General features: G+C 24.5%; 1 protein-coding gene across 6 annotated transcripts in view; it reads left to right on the plus strand.

Annotated features, from left to right (window-relative positions):
- Positions 1 to 738: 738 nt before the first annotated feature.
- LOC119669378 (sodium channel protein para) overlaps positions 739 to 21,376 on the plus strand; it is a gene marked incomplete at its 3' end in the record, with an annotated part of 79,206 nt that continues 58,568 nt past the window's right edge. For 4 of the 6 annotated variants that reach the window (XM_038079241.1, XM_038079238.1, XM_038079243.1 and 1 more), the window contains 2 exon segments: positions 8,808 to 8,957; positions 14,051 to 14,083. In XM_038079241.1, coding sequence (XP_037935169.1) covers positions 8,808 to 8,957; positions 14,051 to 14,083 — 183 coding nt within the window. 6 annotated transcript variants of the gene reach the window in all.

Consider the following 21,376-nt stretch of genomic DNA (forward strand, 5'->3'; position numbering starts at 1 on the left):
AAATATTAGAAATGATTTTAAACTAACAAAAAAGAATATCTCTACAATAGGAATTAGTTTTTTAAATTTCATTTTAAAAATTTAAAATGAATTTAAAAGTTTACTCCCTATTTAATATTATTTCGTTTTATTTCAATATATAACAATATAAATTTTTTTTAATATTAATTAATTTTTAAATTTTCAGTGAAGAAAGAGGCATAAATACTTTAATAAATCGTACACCAAAGCCTTAAAAAGTTAGTGTGACAATTTCTAAATAAACTTATTAGAAAATTCAAATAATTTAATTTACAACTAAAAATATAGATACTTAATATTAATAATATAATAATATATATATTTAACAAAAATATAATTTAAAAAATTTCGCACATACACTCCACCACGATTAAGCTAATATAATAAAAAAATTGTAAATATTAAAAATAAACTTCAAATATCTGCAATAAAACAAAAAATTATTAACAAATCAACAATTTCAGCATTTTTTTAAACATAATTTTTATTATAATTCGCAATTTTTACATGTTAAGTGTTTTAAAATTATCAATCAATCAATCAATAAATGCGTAAACATAATAACACCTTCGCTTAATTAATTATAAATTTAATTATGTAATTTAAAAAAAATCCAAAAAACAAAAAAAGAATGCAACAAAAATAAATAAATTTCATAATGATATAGCTTAATTTTATATATATAAGTAATAGTAATTATTATACAAATTAATTAAAACACCAATAAAAACGCTTCTTAAATAAGAAAATCGGTTTAAGTATATCTAATTTAATATTAGCTGCAAAAATCGTATAGAACAATCACATTTACTGCTACCGAAGCGAAAGGATAACGCTGCATAGAGCTTCATTGACGGATTCTCATTTTAAATAATCAACATTACTTTAATTCCTCATTGCGTTAGTTAATAAAAACAAATCGCCTAGCATCGATTAAAGGTAAATACTATATAATAAACTTTCTTATTTTACTGCTTAAATTCAGTATAAATTAATAATAGTTGAAAAAAAAATAGTAGTGTTTTATTTTTTCATTAATATTTTGTCATGTGAAAGAGTGTAGCAAAAACATAGCATGGAAAGTCGTTCTCTTCCAATGCATAAACAAAATATACCTTCCAGTAATTTCTCTGAGAGGACGAGAAAGGACAACAATTTTCATTGTTGTCTAAGATGAGTGTATTTGGTTAACACATGTTTTTAAATCTCAATTCCAAGGAATTGTAAGGCAGCACGAGTACGTAGAACTTTCTCTCCTCTACTAGAAAATTGTTCATATGTTTTTTGTTTCGTTAAGTTTTCAATAAAAAAAATTTAATTTTTTTGTCCAAATTATAGGACTGCATTACTTAATTCCTTACTATATAAATATATAATGTTTTATGAGATTCCTTTTAATAATATATTTTAATAATAAAATATGTTTCAACAGCTGCTTTTTGTAAAAATTAACTACAGTCAAAAGTTTTAGATTATTTTTAGACCCAATAGGTCAAGTAAAACCTAAAAAGGAATTTTTCTTTTAATCATAGCATTACTTAATTCATTAATATATAGCATATATAACCCTTTGTTAGATATATATTTTAAAAATTACAGTTTTAATAATCAAAAAAATTTATTTTATTTTTTTTAGTTTGAAAGAGCTAATTCGTCAATTATTTAAATAATACACAACTTTTTAAAAATTTTATTTCATCAAAAATTTTTTTTTATATAGATTATAGCCTATAGACATCTTCATGCCATCTTAAAGATAATAACTGACTAATTAGTTGCTCTTTGTATAAATTATTTACATTGGAAAGTAATTATATATAAATATTAATAAATATAAATATTATCTTCAAATCCGATAGGTTTATTTCAGACCAACAAAAATTATTTTTGTTTATTAACTGAAAAACTAAAAATAAATTATTTCCAATAATATTGTATACATAATGACTAATGAAACTATAATTATTATATTTCATATTGAGTTGAAGCATAGAAATATATTATTAATTTGAAGCATTTTTTATATATGCAATTATAAATATTTATATTATTTATAACACAATATGTTCTGCATTATTATTTGTTAAATAGAGTATACTAAAAATTTTATTTTAATAAATTATAATATATTATAACTATTTTATTGAAAGTTTTAACTATGTATGTTCATAAACCTTTTTATTCGATTTTTTTGGTTATATTGTTATACAATTATAACTTTAAATATATAATATATAACTTTATATATATAATATATAACTTTATATTTATAAATTATATAGTTCAAAAAGTAGAATATATAATTAAAAATGTATCTAATCTAGGTTTCGGTTTGGTTGATATATGTGGCAACTTTATGCACCAAAGCTCACTGGAGTCTAACTAAATATGTGTTGTGATAATAGAAATATGCATTGTTTTAATAACATATATAAGGAACTACTAAAAAAAAGAATATAGAAATTGTCAGCCTATTGACAACTACGACTATACCTCATATTTAGTTAAAAATTTAGTCTTTATTAGAAATATTTAAAATAATATATTATATGGTATATAATATTTTTTCGTTTTTTAATATGGCAGTTTCTTGAAATTTCTTGATATAGCAAATCCAGTAAATTTTTAAATTGAATTGCTTGAAATTTCTTGATATAGCAAATCCAGTAAATTTTTAAATTGAATTGCAATATTTGTAGTATGATTTAAAAAGGTTCCTCACTATTCCACTAGAAAATAATTCAGTAATTAATTATCTCTGATTAAAAATATTATTACATTATTGGCGTGGAACATTGGTATATAATATTTATGTATGTTTTTAGAAAAAATAAGGTGTTTATACATTTAAACGTTTTATTACGTCAAGTCTATTAAAGAATGTCATACAACCATCTTTCAGAATTTAAAAAAAATAAAAAAAAATAATAAGAATTTAATAGAATTAGTTATTCTATAAAATCATCTGAATAACTTATACTCAAAATTAAATGTTGCTCTTATTATAGTGACTCCTCTAAGTTATCGCCGACACTATTGAGTAAAAGTGCTTTAAACATTTTGGTGTCTATCATTTAGAAATAGTATTTAAATAAAAAAAACTGACTTCCAATATTAGCAATACAGAAGTATTTTATTCTTTTGTTTCTTTTTTTTTTACTTTCTTGGTATAATCATAAGGAGGGAAGTGCTTTTTATCAGTTTCTCTTCATCAGTATAGTACTCGTATATTAATAAATGTCGCATACATATAATTCCTTCATTTGTTTACGAAGAAATGGAGTATCTCCGATCTATTTAGCATAAATACAAAAAGTGATTTATAAATAGTTGAAAAAGAGATTAAAAAAATAACATAAAATAATATACTTATATTATTTATAGTATAAATAAAATACTTACATGTTCGGATAGAAAATTAAAGCAAATCCTCCTCTTTTATATTCTACATTAAATCCAAATACCAATTCTAATACCCCTTCTGCAAAATCAGAAGGACTTGGTATTCAAATAGATTCTATAGTACAGGGATTCGGGGCATATTTATTCATGTTTGCAGAAAACGTCATTCACAAAAAATTTTTGAAATCAGTTTTGAAATCAGATATATAAACATAAATATTTCAAATATTAACATACTTTATTAATTTGTAAAAGTTTAACTTCTAAGAATTTTACTATTATAAAGTATAGTTTTCTAGTACGCGACCGTTAGAGGGAGCTAAATGTTGCTTTTTTAACAAAAATACACCAATTCATTAGTGTGTATGAGTATAAATGATTATTAAAAATCATATAACTATAATTCATAATTATATAATAAATATGATATAATTGAATGGCGTAGTTGTAAACTTTACAAATATTTGATATAGATTTATTAAATACTTATAGTTATCTAGCTACACACAATTCAAGTGATTAAAATATAATATTAAATAAATAAAAATATGATAAATATTATAATAATATAATGATATTGCAATGACTTTGAGTTCACAGGTTTATTAACAATTTTGTTTACCGATTAATTATTTGTTATCAATCAGGCGATAACAACAACAAGACCGTAAACTAAATTGAATAAAATGGCTTTATTAGGTTATTATTTTATCAATTGCGTTAAATTAAAATAATGCAAATATAGATATATCTGCTCTTAATTTGCATTTAATCAAAGAAGCAGTATTATTTAATGTTTGATAAAAGCACCAGATATTTATATATATATTAATCAAAGGTTTACGTCTTTAAGTCATGTGTGGATGACACTTAGCACATAAATATATAATAGACACAAAAATGATAGTAATTAAAATATGAAAGTACTGCTAATATTTTAATCTAAAATCCAAAGATCTATAATTAATATATACAAAAACACAGCGTTTTTTATAAGTTCTGAATATATGCACACAAATTCAATAACGTCTATTAAACATTTTAATTTTCTATTTACATAGCTTTATATACAAGATTAGGTTGGGTTGTGTCTTTGGCCTATAGGCCCATTTTGATACCATATGACACAAGACTCAGAAGTTTAAAATCACTTTGAACCTTTGGCTAAATTTATAATGCTATTTAAGGGAAGGTCTTACAGTTGATCAAGATCTTCAAAAAAAAGGCCTCTAGAGTGGTAATGCCCGCGTATATACTGAACAAAAATATGGTAGATAGAAGGCACTTTCATCGTCTTCTCCACAACTGCTGCTGGTATAATTAAAAGGAAGATTCAATGTTCTATGAGTAAATCTATTAGATGACTGATATCTCCGGGTATTTATAGAAAGTTTTGGATTTCCTTTTAATAAAACATGGCCAAACTGCATACAGATGCCTATATATAATTGAGTCTTCCCATATCTTATTAAAAAGTTCAACACAGAAAGCACTCAGTTACAATTTGCATGATGTCAGCGATATGCTCAGTTATTGCTTAAAAATACCATAAATTTATATCCTTGTTTTGATTCCTTTAGCCAGTGATCATAAATAATTGGTTTTATGTATGGTTAATTTTTAATCCTGTTTGGACTTGTAGTTTTAATTTTTAAACGCAATTAAATAATAATATATGTATATAATATGATAAATATGTAGTAAGTTTTCGTAAACAGTCTTCTTAATTTATAATCGATAATATCGATATTTACAATCGATAAATAAGTAAAGAAAATATTTTTACATAAAATTAAAACTACAAAAAAAATAGAACCAAAGAAATATAATAACAGTTCTATGAAAATAGATAATTATCGATAGGTAAAACACTTTATAAAAGATATAATTATGTTTAATCTGTTTAAAAACTGATACTAAACTATTAAAATAATATAAAAACATTCGTTTATTACTATTTATTTATTTTTTTTTAATAAAATGGTGAACTTAGGAATGAGTTTTTTTTATAGATAACCACAATTTGTTTAATTTCTCATTACTGATGGACTTGTTAGAACGCTCAGACTTTACGTTATATTCAATATTTTGCGGTATTCCTGAAAACGTTTTTATCATTCCCCAAGTTATGATTGTGATATAATATCATCAGCAAAGGGCTTTTTTTAGCATTTCAAATGTTTTGTGGTACTTAATTCCAATTTTTAATACAAACTAAGCACCGCAGTAGCTTGATATATTTCACGAATTCAACTGTATCTACAAGATACAACAAAATTCATGTAATCTATAGTTGAAACACCATATCAGCAGTTAAGAACTGTCATCATGTATACTAACAAACTGAAATTCACTCATTTAGTTTTAATATCAGATGTACCCTACATCTATATAAAAATTGGTTTTATTGAAGTAAAAATATAATAGCTTAACCAAGAAGCAAAATATGAAAAAAGGACATTCATTTAGGTATAGAAACTTTATTTTCCCAAATATGACTAATCGGTTGTGTTGTATTACAACCCCTTTTTTGAGCAAAACATAATATATAGTATAGTACATATTATATAAAATATTTATTTCGTATAAAAAAGTAACAAGGATAGTATTTAGTATTAGTATATTAGTATTTAGTAAAATCCCAATTATACCTGATTTTCTGTTCTATCAGTATATATTGTACTTATAAGGATATATCATATAAACTGAATTAAATTACTTACATTCTTTTTCACTTATTATTTTCTAAAGAGGAGATATTGCGATCTCCTCTGATCTGAGTTCACATCCGTTTAGACTAAGAAATCTGGCAGCAATTTTGTTGTTTACTTTTTATGTTTGAATAGTCTTAGTCCTTTGATAGGAGCCTATACTTTCATATAGTTTTTATATTTTAGTCTTTAAGTGTATGTATTAATACTCAATACACCATTATTGATATTAATTAATAATAATATTAATAAAATATAATCAAACTTCTGTTTGATTTCATTTGTTATTAATTAGTGTTATTATTTGTAATTAGAAAGCAATTTATCATATAGCTTAATTATTGCTTCTTAAATTAACCAATCTATGTCAAAATTGTGTATTCAAATGACCTTTAATAACCTCTAATTCATCACATTGTTTTAATTTGTCTTTAACTTTATGACTTGATCACATGAATTTAAGTCACTTTAACGTTCTGAAAAATTGAACAATCGTCATGAACTCAAGTCACACCGTTCTTTCATTAATTCCATCTATATTCATTTATCCAATAAGAAAATAAACTTGTAATTCTAGTCTAACTCTTAACAGATATTTATCATAGTATAAACTCCTATACTCGTATATGTATAAATAGTACCTTTTTAACTTTTACTTCATTTCATTTAAATACTAGTATTAAAAATAAATTTTAAAACTCTTTCTCAGTTATTTTTGAGATATTATGCTAGATTATAGTATATTATAATTAAGTATTCAGAATATATACAATATGTTTTTGGTACTATCTGACAGTCTTGTTTTACTGGTTTATATTCAAATAAAAAGGAATATTTATTTTTATCGTTACAGATTTAAAACAATTTTTATATAAAATTAATTTTAAGTATAAAAGTCAATCAGAATTATATATTGCATTTATTTATTATATTATATTCATATTAAATTCATTCATTCTATATCATTCTATAAAATCAATATACATAATGAAGTAAGTAAGCACATATAAATTTAAGCTTCAAACTTAACAAATATATTTCAAAGTTTTGAAATTTATATGTACTTACTAAATAAAATTTTTAAAGTTAATTATGATGAAAGAAAACTATTTTATTAATAGAAGAGTTTTTGAGTAGTAATGAATCGTAAGAACAAAATTATTTTTATTTTTAATCAAATTTTTTGGTTAACTGTACAGATGTTTGAAGTATTGCTAAATTTTCATCATTAGTACTCCTTAAAAATATCCGTTGCTTTTATAAGTTTATATAATATATGTTGGTTGGATTACAAGTAGTAGATTTTGAACTTTGAACCTCTCAAATTAAAACAATGACTTCGAGTATTTCAATCAAACGAGCCAAATCTATCTGAAATTTTCGCTGTTTCAATATCAAGTTTTTTTTTACTGCTTTTACTAAATTCTTAGAATATCACACTACTATTCAATATCACTACTATTTATATTATAAAGAATTTCCTAACTTTAATATTAAATTGTTTCGTGAATATTACACTACTATTCAAAAATCCTATAATATGTATTTATGTTATTAATTTACAATTTAAATCAAATGAATTTTTATACATTATAAAATATTTTCTAACTTAGACATATAATTATTTAATAAATATTAATTACAACTATTAACTATTACAACTATTACTCTACTAAGGTCGTGTGCGAGTTAGGCTAAGTTGCATTCTAAATGAGGGAAATTCTAACTTGTGCCGGTAATGTAGTGATATGTCGATACGTGTTGACAAATGGCTAAATATGTGCAGTGCAAAAAATCCCAAAAAATTTTCCATTTGGTTTAGCATCAACTTAGCCTAACTCGCACACGTCCTAAATACTATTGTATTTAGTAAAGAGGTTTCGAAAATTAGTAAAGCACAACAACAAAAATTTCTTTTTATATTATTTTTTTATAATAGTATATTAACATAATAGTTTTTCTATTAATAAATATTTTTTGTTCAATATAAAAATATTGTATGTATTAATTAATTCACATTTTATATCGATAGAACTCTCAACACTTTAGGCGTTATAGAACGCCTCCAAACTATGTCTAATCGAATATTGTCTCTTACCAGCTTTATTTTATACCCAAATGCATTTGTTTTAGTTTCTTTGTGTTTTTCCAAAATGTCATTAAACTGTTCAAATATTTCTCCCTTCTTAACGAACTAACTCACTGCAGTCTTTCACAGAACAACTTAATCCAATTTCAGAGTTTATTGACACTTGTTTATATATTTAAGCAATAAATTGATTAATGATTGCTTGCTTTATTTTCATTAAAAATGTAAGAAAAAATCAAGAAAAATTGAAAAATCGACTTAACAGTCATTTTTCTTTATATTCGAAAAAATAAGTAAATAAATAGATTAAACATTAAAAATCCATTAAAGAGGAAAATTTTATATACAATGTAATTTTTTTGTTTTGTCTCTTTCAGTATTGTGACTGCCGGCGGGCGCTTCTCGAAGATGGCGCCTCGGATATAGTTGTTAATGTATATGTAGCAGGCGACATCCATGTGCCTCATGTAAGTTAAAAAATAGTTGGATTATTGTTATTTTATTATATTTTTTATATAAAAGTTTTGGTGTTGACAAATTTAGGCCTTGGAAATCTGAGGCTCTCATCGTTGGCCGCATAGACAATGACAGAAGATTCCGACTCGATATCTGAGGAAGAACGCAGTTTGTTCCGTCCCTTCACCCGCGAATCATTGGTGCAAATAGAACAACGTATTGCTGCAGAACATGAAAAACAAAAGGAGCTGGAAAGAAAGAGAGCCGAGGGAGAGGTGGTAAATATTTAATACTATTGATGTCTGTGTGTATGTTTTAATATTTGTTTTATTTATTTTTAAATACATATATTTATATATATACATATAAATATTTTTGTACAAAGTTTATATACATAATAACTATTTTCTAATCTTAAACCCTTTCCATAGTGTTTTAACAAAGTGAAAATCTATTTCTAAAGCAATTGTAATTTGTAAATTATTTCTATAATCCTCTAGTAACCTTTTTACTAGGCAAAACCATTTCAATTTGCCTTAGTGTTTATAAAGAAGTAATTCCATTTATTTCTCAATATAACCTAGTATAAATAGCATTTAACCATTCCCGCGTTAAGCACTTTACATTAATTCCTCGTACATTTCTCATTAAATTAGTAAATCCAACATTTTTAAACATTTTTAAAATTAAAATAGAAAAATTTCTCTCAATTTTTGATTGATCCTGACATATTAACGTTTCAAAAAAAAAAACGTATCCTTGCTAACAACTCATCGATTTCGTTTCGCATTTCTCAATTGTCCATTGTCTCAATTGAGTTTTTTTTTCATATTTCGGTTTAATATTTATGTCTTTTTTTTTTTTTTTGGTTTAGTAGTTCTTAGAGTTTTCTACGAGTACTTCCAATTCTTCAAAAACTTCCAATCAATTAAGTAAAATTTAGACGATTTGCACATTTTTCCTTTAGTTTCCAAAACTTTATATGTTAAATGTTGTTGCATTTTAAAATTGTTCAGAACTTTGTAAAACTTGTAATTTTTGACTATCGTAGATTTGAGACTTAATTAAAAAATTGTATATTCCAAAAGTAATTACTAACTATACTATAATTGTAAATGTAAAGTAAACGTAGAAATACTCTGTATATTTATTGTAATTAATTTTGTACTTATGAGGAGAACCGCTCTTCTCCGCTATTCTTCATTTTAATTATTTTTTTGTAAATAATTGTTTAGTATGAGAAAAGTTTAAAAATTTTAACTAATTGAATATAAAATATTGTTGTTCGCTTAAAATTAATACTTATTTTATATTGAGTTTGAATTTAATTCAATAAATGTGTGAAAAATGTATTTATTCCATTAATTTTTAATTTTTTACTAATATTCGATATGTGTCTAGTACATAATCTAAAGAATAATTTATACATAAATTATATTATTACAGAATCCATGTTCTTTGTTGTATGTTATTGTTGTATTATATATCTATTGGCTTAACAATTTATCTTTTAATAATTATTACTTTCCATAACTTCTTATATCTTGTAAGAAACTATTTAAAGACACTAATTCTAAAATAACCTTTTTTTTTTCTTAACTTCTTATATATTTTAAATTCTGTCTTTGATTTTTATTTGTGTAATTTTTGTTCTTAATTGTCATATATGTATTACTGTTAAACCATTTTTATGAACCAAATGAATTTTTAGATAGAAAAAAATTTATTTAATATATTATAAATTTATCAAAAAACAAAACCTATGGAAAATGTTCATTACTGATTTACTTGACGATAGTACCGTGGACAAAATATTTTAGAAAATATAGGTAACGTCAGCCTCACAAATATATTATGTTACATTTGCTAGAAAAAAAAACGTTTAACTCAAATTTAAAAAAAATAAAAAGAAATTAAAAAATATTTCAATACTTCAAATAATTACACATTGGAATAGGAAACTCAATATCATCCTGACCATAACTAAAGACTGGTTATATTTTGTGTTATAATAAATAAAATGTATTTATTTTAGAGACCATTTAGCGAACTTTTGCTCAATGCATGGTAACCGATACTGGGAAAACCCAATTCCACACTCCCTATACTACTGGTAAAATATTATACCAAAGTCAAATCTTTTATTTATATATAAAATATAATACAATATATATAATATAATCGTTTTCGAGACAATTTGACGAATTTCTGTTCAGAGTATGGTATAGACTCTCCTCTTTCAACCTCTCAACATTACGGTCAGAACCACTACATTCAAATCAAATCTTTCATTACTGAATTAAGTCAGTTGTTGTTATCATATATTAGACTAGCGTCAAAACCTATCGTAATATCTTTCTTCCACAATTGCTTTCATGAAACATATATTTTTATTTTAGGTATAATAAAATTAAGATGTTTTTTTAATAAATCCAGTATAAATCCAATAAATTGGATAATATATTTTGCGTACCGTACGTTTTTATATGCCATCAATGGGAATATATTCTATATATAAATGCAATATAAAAACATTTTGAGTTAAATTTTGCCTTTCATTGATATAAAAATTTGAACAATACTGTACCGCTTGAATTAGTTGCCGATTACTTACTCATATAATCCAAATGCGATCACTACCAATCCTAAAGATATGGTATTCTTACACCGTCCGTTTAGTGATCCGCTTGGTTCACGTTCTTAATAAACAGTAAAATTGCTCCAGAAATAATGAAAAGACCGTTGATCTCTTTATTCCCGGCTTTATTCTATATCGAGTCAGCTTTCTTAATACGATATCGTAGAGTATCGTAGAGTACTGATTTGTTTCTTCATATACATAACTGCATCGCATATTAGCTTTACTGGTTATTCGTTGTAAATGAAAGGTCTTGCTGTTCTTAGAAATGACTTTTAATAATGTTGATTTTCTGTTAAAGAAATTGCGACAATTTTTAATAACATAATTTTATATATTATATTAAAATTTCGCTATAGCCAAAGTTGTTTCTTCATTGCATATAAATACATATGACTTTTATGATTTTGGAAGTTAAAAATTTCTTTACTATATCACTAATGTAATAATACGCAATAATATATATTGATCTCTTTTTTTCATATATTCTATATAAAATATATATCTATATCATAGAATATAAAAAATTTAATTAAAATAATAAAAGAGTAGCTGAATCAATAGATGTTTCCCATAATAAGACTACTATTGATGCTTATTTTGGTATTAGTATTATTTTGATTTTGTTATTAGCCAAAACAGTATAGTATAGTCAGCCTATGCTTTAAAGATTTGATTTTCAAACCTGAAAATTTCTGCACTATATATATTACTATCTTTTCTTTTCGAAATATATTTCTTTGTAATTTTGGTTTTAACTTTTGAAGCTGTTATGTCCAAAGTATTTTAAAATCGATTTTGTTTTTTAAGGAATTTTAGCTTCTATTTCAATAGTTATTTTTTATATATACCTATACGTATTTCGGCAAATTCTCTTTTGCCTTCAACAGAAGAATTCCTAATATTAAAAACATCTATGCAATTTACAGACTTTGATATATATATGATTCTTATATTCCGTCGGGTGCTAGTATCCCGTTTCTTTCTACTTTTAATACTAAAAAGTATAATTTTATGTTTAACCACTTTGAGCTCAAATGAACTCGAATAAGAATATTATTATTTGTTTAAGTTTTTGTTACAGTACTATTTAGAGTTAGATTTTTTAAAATGGGTTGGAAAGTTGTCACCGCGTCACTGCATCCTTTGAGGATTATTGTGACACTTCAGTTCCATAGACGAGTAACAGTTAAGAACGCCAATATGTCCTTTGAAGAGATGTTGCCTAATTCCGTTATAAGCGGATAGACAGTGGATAAGTACCGAAGTCTGACAGTGACACAAAATGTGTTCTGCGGTTTCCTCTTCTTCGCAACACAGTACTATTACATTCTATTAATATTGAAACTATATATAAAAATCTAATTTTATTTATTTTCACACACTCAACTTGTACAATATTAAAAAAAATATTAAAACAAATGACGGTTATCAAAAATAACTTTATCCTTCGAAAAAGTACTATTAGTACTATTACATTCTATTAATATTGAAACTATATATAAAAATCTAAAATTTATTTTGACACACTCAACTTGTACAATAAAAAAAAATTAAAAAAAAAATTAAAACAAATGACGGTTATCAAAAATAACTTTATCCTTCGAAAAAGAAAAACAAATTTAAAGTTTCGTAAAAAAAAAATAATTAATATTTGTAGTTTCATAACTCATGTCGCATTTGCTTGTTTTCAAGGACTTTAATGACTTACGATTTCATTTGATTTGCGTTGAGATACTTCATTCTGACGTAAATTCGCATCCAAATGAGTCATGCAGACATCCAGGCATTTCGTTTCCAATATCCAACTTGATTATGTGTTGACTCATACAGAAAACAACAAAGACGAAGATAAATTCTGTAACTTCTGTAAATTCTGTTTAATTTGGTTCATACAAAATAGTTTTAAAACTTTTCTCTATAAATATATATTTCTATCTTTTAAGTGAATATACAATTTTTCATTTATTCTTATTATAATTTTTGTATTGTGTAAATAACATTTTAGCTACAAAAAGGAATCATTTATAGTTCATTTGCATCTTCATTACAAACTTCGTAACTTAGCGATAACAGATTGCGACTCATATCAAAATAAAATAGATACAAAATAGCAAACGATTAGATATCACAGAACTGTTGCATTTGATAGATAAAATTTTTAGTTCACAATTTGATGCCATCTATTCTTTAATCAAATTAGAAGTACTACTCACTTAGAAAAATTGCATAAAAATTTGTGAATACGTTTTTTTAGCAGCCAGAAAAAAAAACCTAGTTAAACCATTAACGATTTTAACCATTAACCATTAAATATTAATAAAAGTTTTTATAAAATATTTGATTAAAAAACAAAACTTAAAAAAAAAAAAGAAATGGTGAACGTTTTACATACATTTTGTTTTCTTTTGTTTCTCTCTTTTTATTCTCTTTCTCCCTCTCTCCTTAAAATCAATAAAATTGTTATTTTTTATTTACTTTTCTTGTGTGTAATTTGCCTAATGAACGCAATTCTTTTTTATTGCTTCGTCATCGCTTGGCGTCAAATCGTCGTCAAATCATCGTAAAAACGTTGTTTTTATTGAAAAAAATAACAACCAAAATGAACCAAAATAAACCAAAATGAACCAAAAAAAAACAACTAAAAATAAAAATAAAAATAATTGACCAAATCCTATCAAAATTTTAAATGGCTAACAAAAAAAAATCATTTAAAATAAAATCTTCTTTCAGCCGCAATATGGTCGCAAGAAAAAGCAAAAAGAAGTAAGATTTTTCAGAAATAGCTTAAATTTTTCAATAATTTTTTATTTTATTTTCTCAACTTTTCTATTAAATATTATTAAAATAATATATATTTCTTAAATCATTTTGAAATTGAAAAAAAAATTAATTTTTATTAAAATTATTTTTATTTTAAACTATATCAATATTTTCTAAATATTTTATACAAATATTTTTTTTTAACTTATATATAAACATATTTATACTTAAACTCTACACACATATTTTTTTTGAAAAAACACTTTTAACTTATTTAGATTAATTTTAAATATTTTTAAAAATATTTTAAAAAAAATTTTTTTTTGCTTATGTATTATAAAAAGGCTTTTCCGATACTATAGGCTTAAGATATATAATGCTTAACGCTTAAAAAGTACCAAATTGTAAATAATGCAGGGGATGAGTACTAAGAAGCTTAGATGCTATACTTATATATTTATCTAGATGGGAATAAAATATTGAGCATCTTGAAAGATTTTTGAGCACCTTAAATTACCTACATATACAGTTAAATATTCTATATAATATGAATTCAAGTTGTTTATCATAAATAAAGCTTCTTTTCTTGACAAAAGAAAAATTCATTAATTAAAAGTTGTAAGTTAAAACTTAATGTATGATTATTTTGAAATGGTAATATATTACTTCATACCATTATGTATATTTTACATCACGCCCTTAATTTAAAAATGAAAGACCTAAAATTGTTAGGAAATATGATTAGTAAATAAATAATTGCAGTTTATCTTGAGAAAATATAGCCCTTTTTATTAAATAACTTAGCGGAAAAATAATTTTAATATTGTTTAAAATTTAATAAATTTCTCTACGCACATTTTTTGATTGAGATAAAAAGTTAAACAAAAAAAAAATATTAATTAATACATAAAAAATGTTTATATTCAAACAATAAATTATAATAATAATATAATAATGTGTTTGTATACATTATATAAATTTAAAATGAAATAATTTCTATAATACAAATTAAGAGTATAAACCTTTCTTAGGCTTCAAAACGCACCGACCGTCATTTTACCCTACAACAGACCGATTAATCATTTGCTTAAATAAAAATATAGAAATGTAAAGCACTGTATATATTACAACCAATAAAATTATTTTTAAATTTAAAGGTTTAATAAACACTTTAACCTACTGTTGTGGTTCAATATCTTATCTTGAAGTAAGGTTCTTGATAATAAATATAACGATTCTTTTAGTAATAATCAAGTACTGATGGTTAAGAATATATGTGCTAATATATACTAAAATAAATTAAAGTTATAATTAACATAATAAATACATTTTCCAAATATATAGATATCTCTCTCAAATCGTTATTGTAGCACATAGCTAAGACTACAAGAGTATTACTTTTGCTTTAATAAAATCACAAGTAATAAAATAGTATTCCAATTGTGAAAAATATATTGCAGTGTATTTCAGAAAAGGACAATGACAGTGGTTTTCAGTATTTGATTTTTTATTGTTCAGTAGCTTTTCTTAATGAAATGGTAAAGCTTTGAGGTTTATTACATTTTAATGCATTTTTCTCCAAAGAAATAGAGTTATGGTTATAGCTAAAACCATTTTTAAAAAGTGCTTGTTTCAAAAACATCAGAAACAATTTTTAAGATGTGCATTACTACCAACAGAACTAACAAATAGACTTAAGCTTTAATATACATTGTAATATACTTTCTTTCTTACAATTCTACACATAGATCTCGTTCCGAGAATCTCATTCCAGTGTATAGCTTCTTTTTGTTAGTGACATATTAAAAGGCACTCTAAACCTTACGCGAATTTATCAACCGGTTAGGATGGCTTTGAATATTGGAAATCATAAATCTTGTGTCCAGATGTGTGTAAAAAAAATGTTATTGGCACTGAAAAACAAAAGGCTCTATTGCCATTTTTACTTATCAATTAAAGGACAAACAATATTAAAATTATATATTTCTATCAATGAAATTCATAAATAATAAATTAATGAATAAATATTGCAATATATCTTTTATATTTTAAATTAAAAAAAGTCGCTTCAAATATAAGCCATATTTATCGACAGTTTAAAAATTGTAATTCCTTGAACTTATCTCCGGATTTATGTCTAAAAAGTACTGTTTGAATTAGGAAAGGCTCTGTTGCCACTTTAACTAACCAAATAAAAGCATAAACAATATTAAAATTATATATTGCTAGAATTATGTATAAATACTGCAAAATACTATATATATTTTGAGCAAAAATTGAGGACTATTTTGATTGAGAACTATTTAAATGCATTTATTGCTGTTCAAATTTTATAATCAACATTATAATCCCATGTAAAAGCAAATTGAGCTAATACATGAAAATGGACTCTATTTAAAAAATAGGTTCTATTTTTATAATGGCCTCTATTTTAAAAATAATAATAACCATTCTTCTAATTTTACTATTAAACATCACTGAACAAAAGCTTAATATTAAAATTGATGTAGGTACTCCAGCAGCAAGGGAAATGGACTATTTCAAAAAACCATAATGTCCACTCTTTCATATTTAAGCGCTTCAAACGCAATAACGCAAACTAATAATACATCACTGAATAGGCATGACGCTTATACAATATTAACTCTTAATCTATTTTTCAAACTATTGCTTTTATATTTTAAATATCTAATACTACCACCTCTCTAACTAATTCCTACTAACTATTTATAACTTTCAACCGCTCAATAACCTACGCTATCTTTAATAATTTAATTTTGCCAGAATACATTTTTTTTCAATAATAATTTTAAAAATATATTTTTTAATGGCACACGCACATTCTATTTTCATTTTACCTTAACCTTCTAAATTTGGCTTGATACCACGATATTTTGTACCTTCCCCGCTCATTAGACATCTCAGCTGACACGCATATTGTGTGCAATTGTGTGCCATTAATTCTAGAAGACATTAACCAAAAACATGACTGCTTTTTGTAATACGCTTTCCAAGCGACGTACACTTGCACTTCCTATGCCGTCACCGACCCACTACCGAACCACTACCGAGTCACTACCGACCCACTCCCGAGCACATGTCGCCTGCCTACTTTTGGCCAAGTTTAAACTAACGTCTAAGTGTTGTCGTATATAAGCTCACAGACGACCAAGCCAAATAGAGAAAAGAAATCCTATGACATTTATTGCTTGGCTTGGTCCGAATCGTTATCGCATTAGGCGCAAGTAGGTTTTTGTGTCAATTGCTAAATATGCCAAAAAATATAAAATATTCGTACGAAATGGAAATGTAACCACTTTGGTGTTGCTTGTTGGTGTCTAATAATTTATTTATTTAAATTTTGTTGCTTATGTGTCCTATATATCCTAATAGTTGCAAACATTATCCTTATGGTTTTTATTTTAATTTACATAATGTTGTCAGTTTATGTGATGTGTTAATTTTAAGTTGATGATTCAAACTGTGAGGATGTACTCTACTCGTTTCTCCTCAGCTCATTTGAAATGCCTGAACCCCAAATTTTATTTAATTTTCATATAAAATTTTTTTGCTTGCTTTTATTTTGAAACAATTTTATTTATATAAAACTGAAGAAAACTGAAATAAAACTATTAAATAGGTTAAGTAATCCTATAAATAGATTTAAACTGCATACAATATTAGAAAGCCTATTGGCTGGTTTAGAGGATAACATAGATTTAAATGGCATTTCCGAATATGTTTAATAATAAATATGAAACCTAGAAACACGATATATACATACATAAGTCACATACAAATAGTTTAAGTCAATAAAACAAAAATATAAATATATAAATAAGAATAAAACTAAAACTAAAAAGTAGTTGTGAAGAAACTTAAGGGAAATTAGGTCAGTTTTCTTTTGACCATACTATGCAGATGTCTGATGATTTGTTTATAAAAGTGCAACTGCACAGTTCCACTTTACACGAGTACACGTAACTGCAGTTCATGCCATGAATTTAATGGGTTTTTAGACAATGTAAGTGACACAGGACATGGCGCACGTACTGCAGGGCGTGGTTGCATTTGCATTATCTGTACTACAAGTACTGTTACTGTAGTCAGCAAGTAAGCAAGTAAGCAAGTAAGCACATAAATATGGTTACACCCATTCAAGAGTAAAGATATTTATTATATTAAATAGGACACAATGAAGTAAGTAATGGTAAAAGTATCAAAATACGATTTTAGTTTAGTTTTAATTTGTAGTGAACTTTTTTTTTTTGATTGTTATGAGATATGTAACCAGTAGTGGCTAAAAAACAAAAGTAGTAGTAATTATCTTAAGTCAACAAGTTTCATACAGATTTTGTGTAACTTTCTGTAAAATTTAATTATAATAAATTTTAATTAAATCGATTAATATAAAATATAAATAAATCATAATGAATAAATGCACTCGATTACAGGACACATGAATAAAATTAGAAGAATGTTTATAAATAACTCGTGTTATTTATGTAATTAACACTATTTGCAATGTATTTTGAAGATATAATAGGGATTTACATTTATTAATAAATTATAATATATTGATATAAATATGTAACAAATAAAATGGATAAGTAAAATAAAATTAAAATAATAATAATAATAATAATAAAAGTAATTGTTGATATATTTTTTTTAATTTTAAAAATAGTTTAGTATGCAAGTTGAGACATTGTTTACTTTTAAAAATATTTTGTATATCTATTTTCTGAAATGTAATTATATAAAAGTTAATAATGAAGTGATTGCTCTATATTGTAATAGGCAGTAAGTAGAAGTCATGCAGTAAAATTGGAATGGATTACAAAAGAAGTATTTATTTGAGATTTAACAATTTAAAAATATAAAGTTATGATTATTTTATTCAATTTTTCTAGAGTTGCAGGCTGCAAATAAATACATTTTGGTTGGATTTATCAGGGATTTTAAACTGAAATCTCAGGTCAAGGAAATGAAATTTACTCGAACAATGATATTGGTTGACCGAGTACTAGAGGTTGGTTTATGATCTGCGTTTACGAGCATGAGATAAATTTCTCTGGTTAATCTAATATTGGTGAGGTCAATTTATCAGTATGATGCGTGTATAGGCATGGTTTTTTTCTGAGTGTTGGCGTTATGATTTTGTTCTAATATAATACTACAAGTGAATTTGTTAATGAACTTTCATAGCAAATAAATAAAACTCTAAGTTCGAACATACAAGTCAAGTACGACTTTGGGTCAATTGGCTAATGAACACTGACTTTGAGCTTCAAATTTGGTAGGATACCAGTCCAAACCTTGTTTAAACTGGTCTCAAAAAAACCTTATAGTCTCAAAAAAATTATTTTCGAATAACTAAATATAAGAAATAATTCCAAGACCACCAATAATAGATTTTTGGCAACAATTAAAATAGCTATATGGTCAAACAAAAATTCAATTAATTATAAAATAGTAAAATTTTATTGTTTTAATACTATTCGAAATATTTTTCTATTAAACAATTTTTCTTTCTATTATTTAACAATAAATAACATTTAACAGAAATTAAAAATTTGTAAAAAAATAAATGCTAAATTATTACTAAATTACTATGTATAGTAAATAATTGGTATATATGTATAACAGATTGGTATAAGAATAACCTATATAAGAGAAAATAGATAATGAATATTAATAATAGAAATAAATAAAAAATATATACTGAATAAAAATATAATTTTAAATTGCTATATCTTATAACTTATTAGTATAAGAATAATCTATATTAAAGAAAATTATCTATATAATGAATATAAATAATATTAAAAATAACAAAAAAATACATGCCAGATATGAAAATAATTTCAAATTTGTATATCTTAAATATGAATTTAAATAATAAAAATCGATAAAAAAATGAACGTTTTAAAAAATAATATTTATTTATATTTAAGTACAATATAGATTGATATGTCTTATAATTATAAATAAAATTGTAGAATATAAAAATTAACATTAGACAATTTATTTAACAAAAAATAACATTTAACACGAATTAAAAAGTTGTAAAAGCGTTGTACATCAACCTCTCCTATTATTTAATAGGAAGAGGTAATACATATAAAAATAAAATAAATAAAGTCAAATAGAAAACATTAAACCACTCCCTCGAAAGAGCAACGAAGTCCTTGTTAAATAAAATAATAATAAAAAGTAATGGTTCATAATTCAGTTCTTGGAAATATATAGACAAAGCCATTGGTATTTACGAATTATACACTCAAAGGTACTCTATGGTTTTTTTACAAAATTTCAAGTGAACAATGTCCTGCTGAAGGTTTGCGTCAATTAGTAAAATTGTTTAAGTTATTTAATTAATGTTAGCATAAAGGCCAAAACTAATTTTTATAAATAAGTAAAACACATATATTCTAATAGCTAGAGCTCTTCCTAAATGCTTATTGTTTTGTATTGTTTGTATATTTCGTACATTTTGTGAACCTGACAGAAACAAATTATTTTAAGTGTATGTTTTACATACATTCAACATTTATAATGTATCACTTAATTCATACTTAGTTGGCCCTTATTTATACAATATGACTGCATTTCAGCTGAACACGCCATACTTAGAGAACGGACAAGTATCTATAATCCCCAATGGCGTTGCTCCTACTTTACTAATAATTAATGAAACCACTTGTATTGTCATGTGTTGGACGGCTTTGGTCGTTGCTTGAAGGTTAATAGTAGACGAAAGTGCCTCCAACTCCTCCGTTCAACCGCTTCGTAGTAGGGTTCGTTTATGGTTTGATGTCAACATAAATATTTGCACCGAATAAATTGCGTTGCAGCACAAAAATTATCAATAAAAATAAATAAATTTTACAAATAAGTTGCCTGAAATCTGTATATTTTTCTTATAAAAGTGACACAATACAATTTTATTGTATTCATAATATTAAGAGCAATTTTAATTTAACATCAAAAATATTGCTTCACACAAACACTTATAAGCTCACAAGGATAATAATAATAATAACACAAAAAAAAACAACATAATTTTTTTATTAATTTGCAACCCAACAATTTTCTGCTTTAAAAAAAAAAATGCTTCAAATTTTCCACAATCTTTTATAAAATTTTTAAAACACGAAAAATGCCTCAATTTGTTTGCTTTAAATTTGCTTCGATGTTGATTGTTGCTTAATGTAAACATTTTATAAATTCCTACTAATTTTACTAAAAAAATTTCATTTAAAAAATTTTTCATTTTTGAACTTACACAAAAAC

This window comes from Teleopsis dalmanni, chromosome 1 (genome assembly GCF_002237135.1).
Source record: "Teleopsis dalmanni isolate 2A chromosome 1, ASM223713v2, whole genome shotgun sequence".
NCBI lineage: Eukaryota > Metazoa > Arthropoda > Insecta > Diptera > Diopsidae > Teleopsis > Teleopsis dalmanni.